Below are 16,447 nucleotides of genomic sequence, written 5' to 3'. Positions count from 1 at the left end.
TGATTGAGACTGGATAGGAATGGAATGAAAATGAATGGAAGCATGGAGTCTGTGTGATCCATGTTGCTCTGACCTGTCCCGTCCTGTCAGATCAGTGTGAATGAGATAGGACACGGACAAGTAGATTCTAGAAGAGCTTGGAGACACTCTTGCATATCCTAGTGTTGAGTGATGAATGGCTGAGACATTTGTCCTGAATGTGAAGTGAGCAACTTTGATTTATAAATGTACACTAGGCTACATCCTCCTCATCAGTGACGCATGGGATTTTAGACAGTGAGACACGGCCCCCTTGTGGTGACAGTGGGAATGTTCCGGATGTATGTTTTCATGTGGGGGACATAGAGTACCTTCATAGAGCACCTAGAGTCCATTAGAGAGTTCATCAAAACTACATTTGAGGACAGAAAGTTATATTCCTAACAGTTTATTATGTTGTCTCCAAATCCTATCAAATCCCAACCGGAACAGAAATATTATCACTGAACTGTGGTGGAAAGCAATGATGACGGCACGTGTTTCCTTCCCAGGTAACCATAGTTAACAGAGGAAGAACAATGATTCCAAGCACCACCCTCCTTTTGAAGCTTCCAGTCTGTTATTCAAACTCAATCAGCATGACAGAGTGATCTCCAGCCTTGTCTTCGTCAACACTCACACCTGTGTTAACGAGAGAATCACTGACTTGATGTCAGCTGGTCCTTTTGTAGAAGGGCTGAAATGCAGTGGAAATGTTTTTTGGGATTCAGTTCATTTGCATGGCAAAGAGGGACTTTGCAATTAATTGCAATTTATCTGATATCTGGAGTATATGCAAATTGCCATCATACAAACTGAGGCAGCAGACTTTGTGAAAATTAATATTTGTGTCATTCTCAAAACTTTTTGGCCACGACCGTAGTGACGCTTATAGCACTGAGAGATGCAGTGCCTTAGACCGCTGCGCCACTCGCAAGCAACCGAATCTCTCTTAGACGGAAGACATTTCACTGAACAGGTTTCAGTGACAGGACAGAGAGTCCCAGACTAAACCCATATCCCTTGGTGCTTGAGCCTTTCATAGTGTGCCGACTGATGTCAGAATAGGTCCTCAGCCCAGACCCTCTCAGAGTGGCGTGTTGCCAGCCAGACCTGGAATCAAACAGTATTTGAAATATTTCCAAGACTTCAACCCTATTTCATTGAGCTTGTCTGTTGCAATGCAACCAATTGAAAATTCCCATTGTGTAAAACCCACCCATCTGGTAAACCCAGACAAGCTTAAGGAAGCGCAATACAAAGTATTTAAATGATTTCGAATGCTATTTAAACCCAGGTCTTTATCCAGCAGCAGGCTGTGTCATCTGAGAGGGGAGGAGGGAGATGAAGAAATGTCTCACTTCATCTCTACTGTAAAATAATGGCAGAGTGGAGTTGTGCAGTCATGAATACTGTATGGAGTTGAGCAGTCATGGATACTGTATGGATTTGTGCAGTCATGGATACTGTATGGATTTGTGCAGTCATGGATACTGTATGGAGTTGATCAGTCATGGATACTGTATGGAGTTGGGCAGTCATGGATACTGTATGGATTTGTGCTGTCATGGATACTGTATGGAGTTGATCAGTCATGGATACTGTATGGAGTTGATCAGTCATGGATACTGTATGGAGTTGAGCAGTCATGGATACTGTATGGATTTGTGCAGTCATGGATACTGTATGGAGTTGAGCAGTCATGGATACTGTATGGATTTGTGCAGTCATGGATACTGTATGGAGTTGATCAGTCATGGATACTGTATGGAGTTGATCAGTCATGGATACTGTATGGAGTTGATCAGTCATGGATACTGTATGGAGTTGATCAGTCATGGATACTGTATGAAGTTGAGAAGTCATGGATACTGTATGGAGTTGATCAGTCAGGATACTGTATGGAGTTGAGCAGTCATGGATACTGTATGGAGTTGAGAAGTCATGGATACTGTATGCAGTTGAGCAGTCATGGATACTGTATGGAGTTGAGAAGTCATGGATACTTTATGGAGTTGAGCAGTCATGGATACTGTATGGAGTTGAGAAGTCATGGATACTGTATGGAGTTGATCAGTCACGGATACTGTATGGAGTTGATCAGTCATGGATACTGTATGGAGTTGATCAGTCATGGATACTGTATGGATTTATGCAGTCATGGATACTGTATGGAGTTGAGCAGTCATGGATACTGTATGGAGTTGAGAAGTCATGGATACTGTATGGAGTTGAGAAGTCATGGATACTGTATGGAGTTGAGCAGTCATGGATACTGTATGGAGTTGAGCAGTCATGGATACTGTATGGAGTTTAGAAGTCATGGATACTGTATGGATTTGAGCAGTCATGGATACTGTATGGAGTTGTGCAGTCATGGATACTGTATGAAGTTGAGAAGTCATGGATACTGTATGGAGTTGAGAAGTCATGGATACTGTATGGAGTTGAGAAGTCATGGATACTGTATGGAGTTGAGCAGTCATGGATACTGTATGGAGTTGAGCAGTCATGGATACTGTATGAAGTTGAGAAGTCATGGATACTGTATGGAGTTGAGAAGTCATGGATACTGTATGGATTTGTGCAGTCATGGATACTGTATGGATTTGTGCAGTCATGGATACTGTATGGAGTTGATCAGTCATGGATACTGTATGGAGTTGATCAGTCATGGATACTGTATGGAGTTGATCAGTCATGGATACTGTATGGATTTATGCAGTCATGGATACTGTATGGAGTTGAGCAGTCATGGATACTGTATGGAGTTGAGAAGTCATGGATACTGTATGGAGTTGAGAAGTCATGGATACTGTATGGAGTTGAGCAGTCATGGATACTGTATGGAGTTGAGCAGTCATGGATACTGTATGGAGTTGATCAGTCATGGATACTGTATGGATTTATGCAGTCATGGATACTGTATGGAGTTGAGCAGTCATGGATACCGTATGGAGTTGAGAAGTCATGGATACTGTATGGAGTTGAGAAGTCATGGATACTGTATGGAGTTGAGCAGTCATGGGTACTGTATGGAGTTGAGCAGTCATGGATACTGTATGGAGTTTAGAAGTCATGGATACTGTATGGATTTGAGCAGTCATGGATACTGTATGGAGTTGTGCAGTCATGGATACTGTATGAAGTTGAGAAGTCATGGATACTGTATGGAGGTGAGAAGTCATGGATACTGTATGGAGTTGAGAAGTCATGGATACTGTATGGAGTTGAGCAGTCATGGATACTGTATGGAGTTGAGCAGTCATGGATACTGTATGAAGTTGAGAAGTCATGGATACTGTATGGAGTTGAGAAGTCATGGATACTGTATGGATTTGTGCAGTCATGGATACTGTATGGATTTGTGCAGTCTTGGATACTGTATGGAGTTGATCAGTCATGGATACTGTATGGAGTTGAGCAGTCATGGATACTGTATGGATTTGTGCAGTCATGGATACTGTATGGAGTTGAGCAGTCATGGATACTGTATGGATTTGTGCAGTCATGGATACTGTATGGAGTTGATCAGTCATGGATACTGTATGGAGTTGATCAGTCATGGATACTGTATGGAGTTGATCAGTCATGGATACTGTATGGAGTTGAGCAGTCATGGATACTGTATGGAGTTGAGCAGTCATGGATACTGTATGAAGTTGAGAAGTCATGGATACTGTATGGAGTTGAGAAGTCATGGATACTGTATGGATTTGAGCAGTCATGGATACTGTATGGATTTGTGCAGTCTTGGATACTGTATGGAGTTGATCAGTCATGGATACTGTATGGAGTTGAGCAGTCATGGATACTGTATGGATTTGTGCAGTCATGGATACTGTATGGAGTTGAGCAGTCATGGATACTGTATGGATTTGTGCAGTCATGGATACTGTATGGAGTTGATCAGTCATGGATACTGTATGGAGTTGATCAGTCATGGATACTGTATGGAGTTGATCAGTCATGGATACTGTATGGAGTTGAGCAGTCATGGATACTGTATGGAGTTGATCAGTCATGGATACTGTATGGAGTTGAGCAGTCATGGATACTGTATGGAGTTGAGAAGTCATGGATACTGTATGGAGTTGAGCAGTCATGGATACTGTATGGAGTTGATCAGTCATGGATACTGTATGGAGTTGAGAAGTCATGGATACTGTATGGAGTTGAGCAGTCATGGATACTGTATGGAGTTGAGCAGTCATGGATACTGTATGGAGTTGAGCAGTCATGGATACTGTATGGAGTTGAGCAGTCATGGATACTGTCTATAGTAGAATGGAGGGATGGACTTCAGTGCTATGTTTGGGTTGGGGTTCATTCCATATACACAAAGATTTATTTCTAAGAATGTAATCCATTCTATAAATTATTAATCCATTTTGAACCACATTTTCTGTTCAATAGTACTGTAACCCTTTGATTCTTGTTAGACGGGGGCTCAACCAATGCAATAGCCTAAAAATATCCTGAAGAGATAAAGTAGGCCTCTTCTGTAACATGTGTACCTATATAGTTACTCAGCAGGGACTCCCACTGGATCTCTTACTTAAAGAAATTCTCAAGATGTAAGATGAAAAATGTTGATGTCATTTAGGTTGTAGAAATAAATGTTCTGCAAAAAAAAGCCTATGTAATATTAACACAAACAAGACAAGAGTTATGAGGTTTCAGTTTTGTATTACTGCAATAGTTTTGGTACATTAAAAACAGACATAAATGACACTTCAACAAAATGTTTGGCTCAGAGGTGTTTGACAACAACGTGCAATGCCAAGGATGTGGGTTCGATTCCCACAAACAAATGGATACAATCACTACTGTAAGTCGCTCTGAGTAAGAACATATGATGTCAATATATTAGCTGTGTCTGCATAAAATATTTGCCTTGTCTCTCTTCAATTTCCTGATATCCATCTTTTGTTTCATATGAATATACAAAAATGTACCTTCGGTGTATGTACCAAAAAGGACGAGGGTACGTGTCAAATGACGATTATCTACAGCAAGTGCACTTCAGGACTTTTCACAGTTAAAAATAATAAAATAATGCTTTGTTTTTTCAAAACCAACAGAGTGGTAGAGTAGTAGTTGTCATGGTGACAACTTGGTAGTAGTAGTAGTAGTAGTAGTAGTAGTAGAAGAGTTGCCACAACGATGATAACCTGTGACTTGTGACAGTCTGGTACGATTCAGTACAGTATGGAAGCTCAAGGGTGTAAAAATATGAAAGGGGCTGGGGGGGGGGGGGTTGTTGATTGTTGATGTGAAAACCAGGTCCTCAAAAAACAAAATTAAGTTTTCTCCTTGTTTATGCGTTTACTCAGCTTTCATTTTTCCGACCTCCTCAGGCATGTCTTGGGGCACGGCCGCTGGCTCGGGGTCATCCAAAAAGGCTTGTTTTCTCTCCCTCTCCTTCACCAGCTGAACACCACAGTAGGTCACAAACAGTACAGACAGGGTGGACAGAGGGAAACCTGGAAGACAGAGACAAGAAGTGAGAAATAGACTAGAGAAAGATGTGAAATATAAGATGGAGAAAATATACTTTTGAACGACTGCCGTTTTCAATGTAAACTAGATGGGTCAAGAACAGTTTCCAAGGAAGGAGGACATCTTTATCAGACTGGTCAAGAACAGTTTCCAAGGAAGGAGGACATCTTTATCAGACTGGTCAAGAACAGTTTCCAAGGAAGGAGGACATCTTTATCAGACTGGTCAAGAACAGTTTCCAAGGAAGGAGGACATCTTTATCAGACTGGTCAAGAACAGTTTCCTAGGAAGGAGGACATCTTTATCAGACTGGTCAAGAACAGTTTCCAAGGAAGGAGGACATCTTTATCAGACTGGTCAAGAACAGTTTCCTAGGAAGGAGGACATCTTTATCAGACTGGTCAAGAACAGTTTCCAAGGAAGGAGGACATCTTTATCAGACTGGTCAAGAACAGTTTCCAAGGAAGGAGGACATCTTTATCAGACTGGTCAAGAACAGTTTCCAAGGAAGGAGGACATCTTTATCAGATTGGTCAAGAACAGTTTCCAAGGAAGGAGGACATCTTTATCAGACTGGTAAAGAACAGTTTCCTAGGAAGGAGGACATCTTTATCAGACTGGTCAAGAACAGTTTCCAAGGAAGGAGGACATCTTTATCAGACTGGTCAAGAACAGTTTCCAAGGAAGGAGGACATCTTTATCAGACTGGTCAAGAACAGTTTTCAAGGAAGGAGGACATCTTTATCAGACTGGTCAAGAACAGTTTTCAAGGAAGGAGGACATCTTTATCAGACTGGTCAAGAACACCTCAGACCAACAAGCCGTTATTCTCTGTGGCATTTTTTCTATGTAACTACATACAATATTTACTTTTGGCCTGTAATGTAATTATGGAATATACTTTTTCCCCATGACTTTTGAGCATTGTTCTTTGTGTTGTCCACTACAGTAAAGGTCCTTCTTACCTTGGACGATCAGTCTTTTTCCCACCAGCTTGGCAAACTCCAGACTGTTGAGAGCCAGGACGTTGTAGAGGACGATAGTCCAGAAGTTGAGGGCCCCGAAGACGGCTCTGATTCTACGAGACATGGCCTCACCTATGGCATACTGTGGACAGAGGGGACATAGGGACTCAATCAGTCTCCAGGCCTTATTTTCTACAGCCACTCCTGCAGATATGAATCTGAAAGGATTGGATTTCAAAGCAATATTGAAATATTGGGAGCCATTATGGTAACATTGGCAGCACACCTGATTCAGCTAATCATGATTCCAATGAGCAGCTGATTCATATCAGTACACAGCTGGGGTACACCCCCCCCCCCCCCCCCAAAGGGTACAGCAGCCACCCACCCAGGGGGTACAGTAGCCCCCACCAGAGGGTACAGTAGCCCCCCAGAGGGTACATTAGCCCACCCCCCAAAGGGTACAGTAGCCCCCCAGAAGGTACAGTAGCCTCGCCTGCAGACGGTACAGTACCCCCCCCCCCCCAGAGGGTACCCCCCCCCCCAGAGGGTACAGTAGCCCCCCCCCCCCCAGAGGGTACAGTAGCCTCTCCTGCAGACGGTACAGTACCCCCCCCCCCCCCAGAGGGTACAGTAGCCTCTCCTGCAGGCGGTACAGTACCCCCCCCCCCACCCCCCAGAGGGTACAGTAGCCTCTCCTGCAGACGGTACAGTACCCCCCCCCCCCCCCCCAGAGGGTACAGTAGCCTCTCCTGCAGACGGTACAGTAACCCCCCCCCCTCCCCCCAGAGGGTACAGTAGCCCCCCCCCAGAGGGTACAGTAGCCTCTCCTGCAGACGGTACAGTAGCCCCCCCCCCCAGACGGTACAGTAGCCTCTCCTGCAGATGGTACCGGTTCCCCCCCCCCCCCAGAGAGTACAGTAGCCCCCCCCCAGACGATACAGTAGCCCCCCCCAGGATGAGTGTTGGTCTACCATAGAACAGCTCTTTCCCACATAGCATCCATTCATTTTCAATAACAATTTGCCTTGTATTTTTTTTTAACCTTTACTTTACCAGGTAAGTTAACTGAGAACACATTCTCATTTACAGCAATGACCTGGGGAATAGAGGGGGGATAATAGAGGGGGGATGAATGAGCCAATTGGAAACTGGGGATGATTAGGTGGCCGTGATGGTATGAGGGCCAGATTGAAAATTTAGCCTGGACCCTGGGTTAACACCCCTACTCTTACGATAAGTGCCATGGAATCTTTAGTGACCACAGAGAGTCAGGACATCCCATCCAAAAGACAGCCCCATACACAGGGCAATGTCCCCAGTTACTGCCCTGAGTCATTTGGATATGTTTTGTTGTTGACCAGATGAAAGAGTGCCTCCTACTGGTCCTCCAACAGCACTTCCGGCAGCATCTGGTCTCCCACCCAAGGATCAAACAGGATCAACACTGCTTTGCTTCAGAGGCAAGCCAGCAGTGGGAGGCAAGGATGGTTTGCTGCTGGTGTTATTAACTTACCTCGATGTTGGAGAAGGGAGGTAAGGAGAAGATCTTGTCCACCCAGAGCTCCAGGTTGAGACCAAAGCAGTTGAAGAACGACCAGATGTAGACCAGCTCACATGGACCCAGCCACAAAGTGGTCACAACGAACGTACAGATGGTCGCCACAAGCTCCTTGAAGATATTTTTGTGGCTTCCTCCAATGTAATCGTAAACATACCTGTCAGAGGAGATCGAGATGGAGACACCGTTTGTTAGTACTGAAGGGTTCCTGGTTTTGTCTCTGGTCATCAAAGGATGTTCCCCAATGATGGAAGTGGGGCCAGAGTGAAATCGTTTAGGGACCACTGATATTGGGGAGTAGATAAGCTTTAAAATGAATTCTGGGCATTAAGAGGGTTTTGAAAATGTTTTGCCATCTATATCGACTATTGGACACTCACTTGCACAGCCAGTCATTGATGCCTCTGTCAAAGTGCCTACAAATTGAAGAGAGGATATTAGTTAGAGAGCATGGACTCTATATTCATTGACCTAAAACTCAATACTCATTGTGATGTCCACATCCAGTAGTAGGTGTATAATGAAATGTCACAGAACACAGCTTCCGACAGTCACTAGACACGTGTTCACATGTGAAGGGTTAGGGTTCTGAGACATACATTCACGTCCTTTATCAGAAACTCTTATCCCTGAGCGATTTACAGGAGCAATTAAGATTTAGGTGCTTTGCACAAGGGCACATCGAGAGATTTTTCACCTATTCGTCTCTCGTATTCGAACCAGCGACCATTCGATTACTGGACCAATGCTCTTAAACCAGGGATTCACTACATGTGAATCCCTTTGGTGGTTGGACACTTACGTCTCAGCGAACACGTAGAGCATGGTGATACACTTAGGAGGCTGAGGAGGATCCAGATGATCCAGTCTGGCCACAGTGTTGATCACCCCAAACATCACCGCTGCCTTCACCCAGTCATACACCAGGTTAGAGTAGGCCAGGCCAGCTACAGACGAGACAAAACAAGTTAAGTTCCTGTCAGATCATGCATCATTTGAAACGACATGCGATTAACTTACAGTTTTGTTACAAATTTGAACGTGTCATTGATAATATGTGTACGCTATATAGAGAGAAGATAATACCGTAGCGTAATATCATATTTGCATTACCACAACCACCGACAGCTCTGCAGAGAAATCATGCTAAACTTGATATCTCTGTTAGGTAGTGATATTGGCCTATAAGAAGAGGTTGTATTTTTTGTTTTCCTGGTCAGGTGAGGACATAAGCAGGATTCAATTCAGGGGATTTATGCAGGGCGTACACTACACTACTTCGCTACGAATTCGCCATGTTTTTTTCCATCTCAGATTAATTTGAATGATCGGGGTGAAATCCTATGAACTTGGGCTAGGGTCAGTATACGTCGGGACTGGCGTAGTTTGAACACGTCAAGGACGCACCGATGATGACTGTTCCGTTCTCCAGACCCCTGTCGGATGACCTTATACATTTCTGACATGTCAGACATTTTTGTCGTACATCTTGTATTATGAGCAGTGCTACAACGCAATTGGGCAACGGACTACTGCCAATGAGCCCTTAGCATGTGAGACCAAAACAAAGATGGTGAAGAGGAGAGCAACAACAACATGCACCGTGTGGACCGAGGTGATGTAAGACAGATTGGGGGAGCTGTGGATAGAACAGCTGCCTTTTCAATATTAAACGTTTTATATGACATTCCCTCTGTAGAATCGAAAGTCCATATTGTCCAAGTCCAAACATTGGCTGGTCCATATTCTGCACCTCTTCCATTGGCTGGTCCAAATTCTGCGCCTCTTCCATTGGCTAGTCCATATTCTGCACCTCTTCCATTGGCTGGTCCATATTCTGCACCTCTTCCATTGGCTGGTCCATATTCTGAGCCTCTTCCATTGGCTGGTCCATATTCTGAGCCTCTTCCATTGGCTGGTCCATATTCTGAGCCTCTTCCATTGGCTGGTCCATATTCTGAGCCTCTTCCATTGGCTGGTCCATATTCTGCACTTCCGTTTCTTTCTTGATGTTTCTCAACACATTAATTATGCACACTAATAAAGCAGCTCGCTGTTTGCGTTATGTTTGGTTATGTTTGGTTATGTTTCTGTTATGTTTGCATTATGTTTGGTTATGTTTGGTAATGTTTGCGTTATGTTTGGTTATGTTTTGTTATGTTTGGTAATGTTTGCGTTATGTTTCTGTTATGTTTGCATTATGTTTGGTTATGTTTGGTTATGTTTGGTAATGTTTGCGTTATGTTTGGTTATGTTTCTGTTATGTTTCTGTTATGTTTGCATTATGTTTGGTTATGTTTGGTTATGTTTGGTAATGTTTGCGTTATGTTTGGTTATGTTTCTGTTATGTTTCTGTTATGTTTCTGTTATGTTTGCGTTATGTTTGGTTATGTTTTGTTATGTTTGCATTATGTTTGGTTATGTTTCTGTTATGTTTCTGTTATGTTTGGTTATGTTTTGTTATGTTTGGTTATGTTTCTGTTATGTTTCTGTTATGTTTGCATTATGTTTGGTTATGTTTGGTTATGTTTGGTAATGTTTGCGTTATGTTTGGTTATGTTTCTGTTATGTTTCTGTTATGTTTCTGTTATGTTTGCGTTATGTTTGGTTATGTTTTGTTATGTTTGCATTATGTTTGGTTATGTTTCTGTTATGTTTCTGTTATGTTTGGTTATGTTTTGTTATGTTTGCATTATGTTTGGTTATGTTTCCGTTATGTTTGCTTTATGGCATTTTTACGAGAACCCGAGAAATGCAGGGCATGATTAACTAGGGAATCATGGTGTAATGTGAGCATCCACATCCTGGGGTTGAGGATCGTTTGAATGAAAGATTTGTGACAAGAAAATCGGGAAATGTGTTATTATTTAGAAGTCGTGTAGTGTACGCCCAGCATTAGGCCGGGATTCAATCCGATCGACAATGTACCATTAAAAAGTCATTTCCGATGACTTTGCAGTGTTTACCGTGAAGAAAACATATGCAGTGTTTACCGTGAAGAAAACATATGCAGTGTTTACCGTGAAGAAAACATATGTAGTGTTTACCTTGAAGAAAACATATGCAGTGTTAACCGTGAAGAAAACATATGCAGTGTTTACCGTGAAGAAAACATATGCAGTGTTTACCGTGAAGAAAACATATGTAGTGTTTACCTTGAAGAAAACATATGCAGTGTTTACCGTGAATAAGGTGCATTGTCGACAAAGTGTGATGGGATTGAATCTCGGCCTTGGTGTATTTCAATGCTTGATAAGAAGGGCTATAAACCTTTTTTTCATGATTATGTATTCCTGATCAGGAAAAACTCCTTGGCCCACACTGATAAATGTTGAACCTTAAAGTTAGCTGAACTGACCCAAGGACCAGTCGGACAGCTGCTTGACCAGCTTCATGTCGTTGGGGATGGTCAGGATGTACAGGTAGTGGAAGAACACGTCCACCACAAAAATGGCTCCCAAGTGCAACAAAGCCCCGGTGGTAATGTTCCACATCTCTCTCTGCTTACGGGTCAGGTTAGGGTTGTTGGCCTGGGGGGGAGGGGGGGGATTCAAAGTTTAAAGATCATGGTATGGTAAAAAAAAAATAACTGACCAATACATTAGTTCTATAAAACAACAAATATATAGAAAACAAACTAAAGTGACATCAAATTGATGAACTAAATACTCTAGTGAAATATTACAATGTCAATTTAATTATGACTGCCAGCTTCACCTGCTCAAGGATATAACTCATCTGAACAAGGTACTGATGGAACGTCTGGATGAGTCCAAAAGTAGAAAAATGACTCACCTGAACATGGAACTGATCGAAAGTCTGGATGAGTCCAAAAGTAGAAAAATGATTCACCTGAACATGGAACTGATCGAAAGTCTGGATGAGTCCAAAAGTAGAAAAATTACTCACCTGAACATGGAACTGATCGAAAGTCTGGATGGGTCCAAAGTAGAAGAATGGAAGGTAGAAGTTGTATTTGAGCAGGTCAGTGAAGGTGTAGTTGCCATCCTTCTTCTCACAGTTCTCCAGAGCAAAGCTCATACAGCGCATTATGGTGAAACAGGATCCTCCGTAGAACAGGATGTCTTGCAGGTCGAAGTAGCCCGTCACAAAACCTTCCTGGAGGAGATGTGAACATGATGTCTTGTTTATTTATTTAACCTTTATTTAACTAGGCAAGTCAGTTAAGAACAAATTATTATCTTCAATGACGGCCTAGGAACAGTGGGTTAACTGCCTGTTTGGATTTGTACCTTGTCAGCTCGGGGATTCGAACTTGCAACCTTTCGGTTACCACTAGGCTACCCTGCCGCCCCAATGTCAGTCATTACTGAGGAACTTTTGTCAAACAACTGACATCTTCCCAATATGGATGCCATACTTTGTCAAGACTTCAAACTTCTATTCAATAACTAATACACCAATGACTATTAAAAAATCCATTCCAGAAAGTTAAGCTACATAAATGTATAAGTTAGTTCAAAATACTAATGACATTTGGTGCATATTTACTTTGAAATGTGTGTCTAATCGCAGTCAAAAAGATAGCACTTCTAGGACTGGCATTTATTCCCTCAGCTCCGGGTGAAAGTGAATCTACACTAGCTATGTACCAGGATAGTACTGGACCGTTAAAGTTTAGTTCTGAATACACAGGACATGGTGTTGTGAATCCATCATACCAATAGTTGATTGCGAACACTAACCTGACACTTGCTTGACGTTGTTGAGACAAGGACAGGAATAGGGTAGAAATATTTGAAGTGGTCCAATCAACCAATCAGATCTAAGTTTAGCCAACCCACCTGCCAAGTATTAAAAGGTTCCATCTTGAAGCTGGCCAGGCTGGCGAGACCGGCGACGAAGACGATCCACTTCCTCTTGACCAGAGCCACGCTGTAGAGGATGAAGCAGTGTGAAAGGACCAGAGCCAGGAAGCCCCCTCCCATACTGACCAGCACCGCCAAGCCACCGTACAACCCATAGATCAACGACCTGTGCTGTGGAGCAGGAAGAGCCAACATTATTACAAGGTTGTAACAAGGTTATTTGAATATATATATTACAATGTTATTGCAAGGTTGTTGTAAGGTTACCAAAAGGTTATTACAAAGTTGTTATGATAATGTTATTACAATGTTGTTATGATCATGTTATTACAAAGTTATTATGATAATATTATTACAATGTTGTAACAATGTTGTGACAATGTTGTAAAAATGGTATGATATGTTATTATTACAACTATATAGCAATGTTATTATAACTTAATTACAAGGTTAAATCAAAGTTATTATAACTTAATTACAAGGTTAAATCAAAGTTATTAGAACTTAATTACAAGGTTAAATCAAAGTTATTAGAACTTAATTACAAGGTTAATAAAATGTTATTATAACTTAATAACAAATTTAAATCAATGTTATTATAACTTAATTACAAAGTTAAATCAAAGTTATTAAAACTTAATTACAAGGTTAATAAAATGTTATCAGAAATGTCAATGATTGTAGTGATAAAACCAGGACATTATTACTATGATGTAATATACTCAAGTCCAGATGACATATGTATCCAACAGATACATTGGGAACCAGACAGCAGCGATGACGACGTTCTAGATGGTTGATTACACTAAAGTGATGACAGTTGGGATGAAATGAAATACCTTTTTTTATATGTTGATTAAGAGTTATCTATTGTTTAATAATGTTACCTTGCAATACCAATCATCCATACCAATCTTCATCGCAAGCGCAGAACAAAACAAAAAAGGCATGTTAAAAACATACATGAACACATTTGTCAGGTGTTTACCCCCTTTAAATGATTGGGAGCATAATCTTTGATTATACATAAATGTGCTATTCCATTAGTCAGCCAACTCATGCTTTTTACTAGGCAGGATTATACAATAATAACAAAACAAAACAAAAAAACACTCCAAATTAAAGTGTTATGCAAATTAACATTCAGTTACTATAACAACATGTTAATACAATGTTGTTTCTATGCGTAATTACAGTGGTACTACACAGGTATACGAGCAACTAGAGGCGTCAGGACCGCTAGGTAAAAATCTTGACGTTCTGCCTCTGAGTAAGGCAGTTAACCCCCAACAACTGGCGTGCATGTCGATTAAGGCAGCGGGGTTGGGTTAAGTACGGAAGACACATTTCAGTTGAATGCATTCAGTCGTACATCTGACTAGGTATCCCCCCTTTCCCTTAATGTAAATTGTTACACAAACCTAAAAAGCTACATTTAGGCTTTATCCCTCACTGGTATCCTAATCCTCTCTATAGTGCACTACTATATTGCCCAGAGCCCTAATAAGGGTGTCTTTTGAAACCTACATGTTGAGTGTTGGGAAGTCATTGTAACTGTGAATACACACCCTGGGAGATATCAGGGAGCAGACTTTGGCAAAGATCACATGACCGGCGAGGGCGAATAGGATGTGATTGCGGAATGTTGTGAACCACATCACCCATTCAAAATCAGCAACGTCCTATAACACATGAAAAAAACACAAATATATAAATTCACACATCAATTTCATCAATTTGATCAATAACATAAAAAGTGTGTAAAATGTATTAGTGAGGAAACACAGTCTCACGAGGAACAGAGAGATAAATCAATTCCATTAGTTAGAACAGATTAAGCCTAGTACTGGACTAAATTGCATGCTCAATGGAAAATCTCACTATTCAGTCCAGGACTAGGTTTTAATCGGTTTCAGTGTATGGGATGGCTTGTACATTACATACTGGGAATGGACCACTGACCATTTTCCTTCCAAAGTAGTGCCATCCTGGTTTCACGCTCTTCTTGAACACTTTTCTGTTCACATTGTCTGAAAATCAAAACAGGAAAGGGAATTACTGTACACTGACGACTGATGGACAAACCATTTAAAACAACAAATGTGAGAGTTTTGTTGGATTCTTTCAGAGATGAGGGGAACTCAGACAGGCTCTGGTGGATTCTGTCAGAGATGAGGGGAACTCAGACATGCTCTGTTGGATTCCATCAGAGATGAGGGGAACTCAGACAGGCTCTGTTGGATTCTGTCAGAGATGAGGGGAACTCAGACAGGCTCTGTTGGATTCCGTCAGAGATGAGGGGAACTCAGACAGGCTCTGTCAGAGATGGAACTCAGACAGGCTCTGTTGGATTCCATCAGAGATGAGGGGAACTCAGACAGGCTCTGTTGGATTCTGTCAGAGATGAGGGGAACTCAGACAGGCTCTGTTGGATTCCGTCAGAGATGAGGGGAACTCAGACAGGCTCTGTTGGATTCCATCAGAGATGAGGGGAACTCAGACAGGCTCTGTTGGATTCCATCAGAGATGAGGGGAACTCAGACAGGCTCTCTGTCAGAGATGGAACTCAGACAGGCTCTTTTGGATTCCGTCAGAGATGAGGGGAACTCAGACAGGTTCTGTTGGATTCCGTCAGAGATGAGGGGAACTCAGACAGGCTCTGTTGGATTCTATCAGAGATGAGGGGAACTCAGACAGGCTCTGTTGGATTCTGTCAGAGATGAGGGGAACTCACACAGGCTCTGTTGAATTCCGTCAGAAATGAGGGGAACTCAGACAGGCTCTGTTGGATTCCATCAGAGATGAGGGGAACTCAGACAGGCTCTGTTGAATTCCGTCAGAGATGAGGGGAACTCAGACAGGCTCTGTTGAATTCCGTCAGAGATGAGGGGAACTCAGACAGGCTCTGGTGGATTCCGTCAGAGATGAGGGGAACTCAGACAGGCTCTTTAGGAGTGGTTACATTGGACTAGCGTGAACTGAGATCTCCAGAAACATGTCTACTGTGTGATTTATCTGTTGTTAATGTGTTTAAGAGTGTTTGTATCATATCCTAGCCGGACGAATCAAACTGAGTTCTTCTGCTGCTCTCGTTCTAACGTTCGTGGGCATGGCGTGGCATTTGGCCAGACTAAGGAGTCTTGGTAGCCAGGCTAAGGAGTCTGGGTAGCCAGGCAAACCGCATCCATCTTCTGTCTGATACAATCTTTTTTTAACCTTTGAACTTGTGTAATTGGAAGAGGAAGAAAAAAAGCATTTACGTGTTGATATTTCCATTGTGTGTGTTAATTTGGTATGAGCAGCAACATGCCCTCAGGTAGCCTTGTCTCGAATGGTTGAGGGACAGATATTGGGGAACTGTGGGGGGATCTTGGAGGGTTCGGGTTTAACAAGATTGTGATCATGAAAAAGGAAACTATGACATATATTGTATCTCACTATCATACACACGCACCCTCACACATAAGGATGGCTCTGCTGCAGAAAGACTGATACATGTTTGATAGTAGTAGTAGACACCCTCACACATAAGGACGGCTCTGCTGCAGGAAGACTGATACATGTTTGATAGT

General features: G+C 42.2%; 1 protein-coding gene across 8 annotated transcripts in view; it reads right to left on the bottom strand.

Annotated features, from left to right (window-relative positions):
* Nucleotides 1–4,690: 4,690 nt before the first annotated feature.
* Nucleotides 4,691–16,447, bottom strand: part of LOC139386685 (hedgehog acyltransferase like, a) — a 38,304-nt gene continuing 26,547 nt past the window's right edge. For 4 of the 8 annotated variants that reach the window (XM_071132493.1, XM_071132492.1, XM_071132491.1 and 1 more), the window contains exons 3-13: nt 14,838–14,905; nt 14,444–14,557; nt 13,763–13,789; nt 12,852–13,046; nt 11,956–12,165; nt 11,405–11,576; nt 8,849–8,993; nt 8,427–8,462; nt 8,002–8,203; nt 6,486–6,627; nt 4,691–5,504 (exon numbers count right to left, since the gene is read on the bottom strand). In XM_071132493.1, coding sequence (XP_070988594.1) covers nt 5,347–5,504; nt 6,486–6,627; nt 8,002–8,203; nt 8,427–8,462; nt 8,849–8,993; nt 11,405–11,576; nt 11,956–12,165; nt 12,852–13,046; nt 13,763–13,789; nt 14,444–14,557; nt 14,838–14,905 — 1,469 coding nt within the window. In that variant the 3' untranslated portion in view covers nt 4,691–5,346. The remainder of the gene's footprint in view (nt 5,505–6,485; nt 6,628–8,001; nt 8,204–8,426; nt 8,463–8,848; nt 8,994–11,404; nt 11,577–11,955; nt 12,166–12,851; nt 13,047–13,762; nt 13,790–14,443; nt 14,558–14,837; nt 14,906–16,447) is intronic. The other 4 variants (XM_071132498.1, XM_071132497.1, XM_071132496.1 and 1 more) reach the window with 1 other exon arrangement.

Source organism: Oncorhynchus clarkii, chromosome 28 (assembly GCF_045791955.1).
Source record: "Oncorhynchus clarkii lewisi isolate Uvic-CL-2024 chromosome 28, UVic_Ocla_1.0, whole genome shotgun sequence".
In the NCBI taxonomy this organism is placed as follows: domain Eukaryota; kingdom Metazoa; phylum Chordata; class Actinopteri; order Salmoniformes; family Salmonidae; genus Oncorhynchus; species Oncorhynchus clarkii.
Note: the sequence above shows the minus strand (reverse complement) of the source record. Positions and strands in the feature narration are given on the sequence as shown.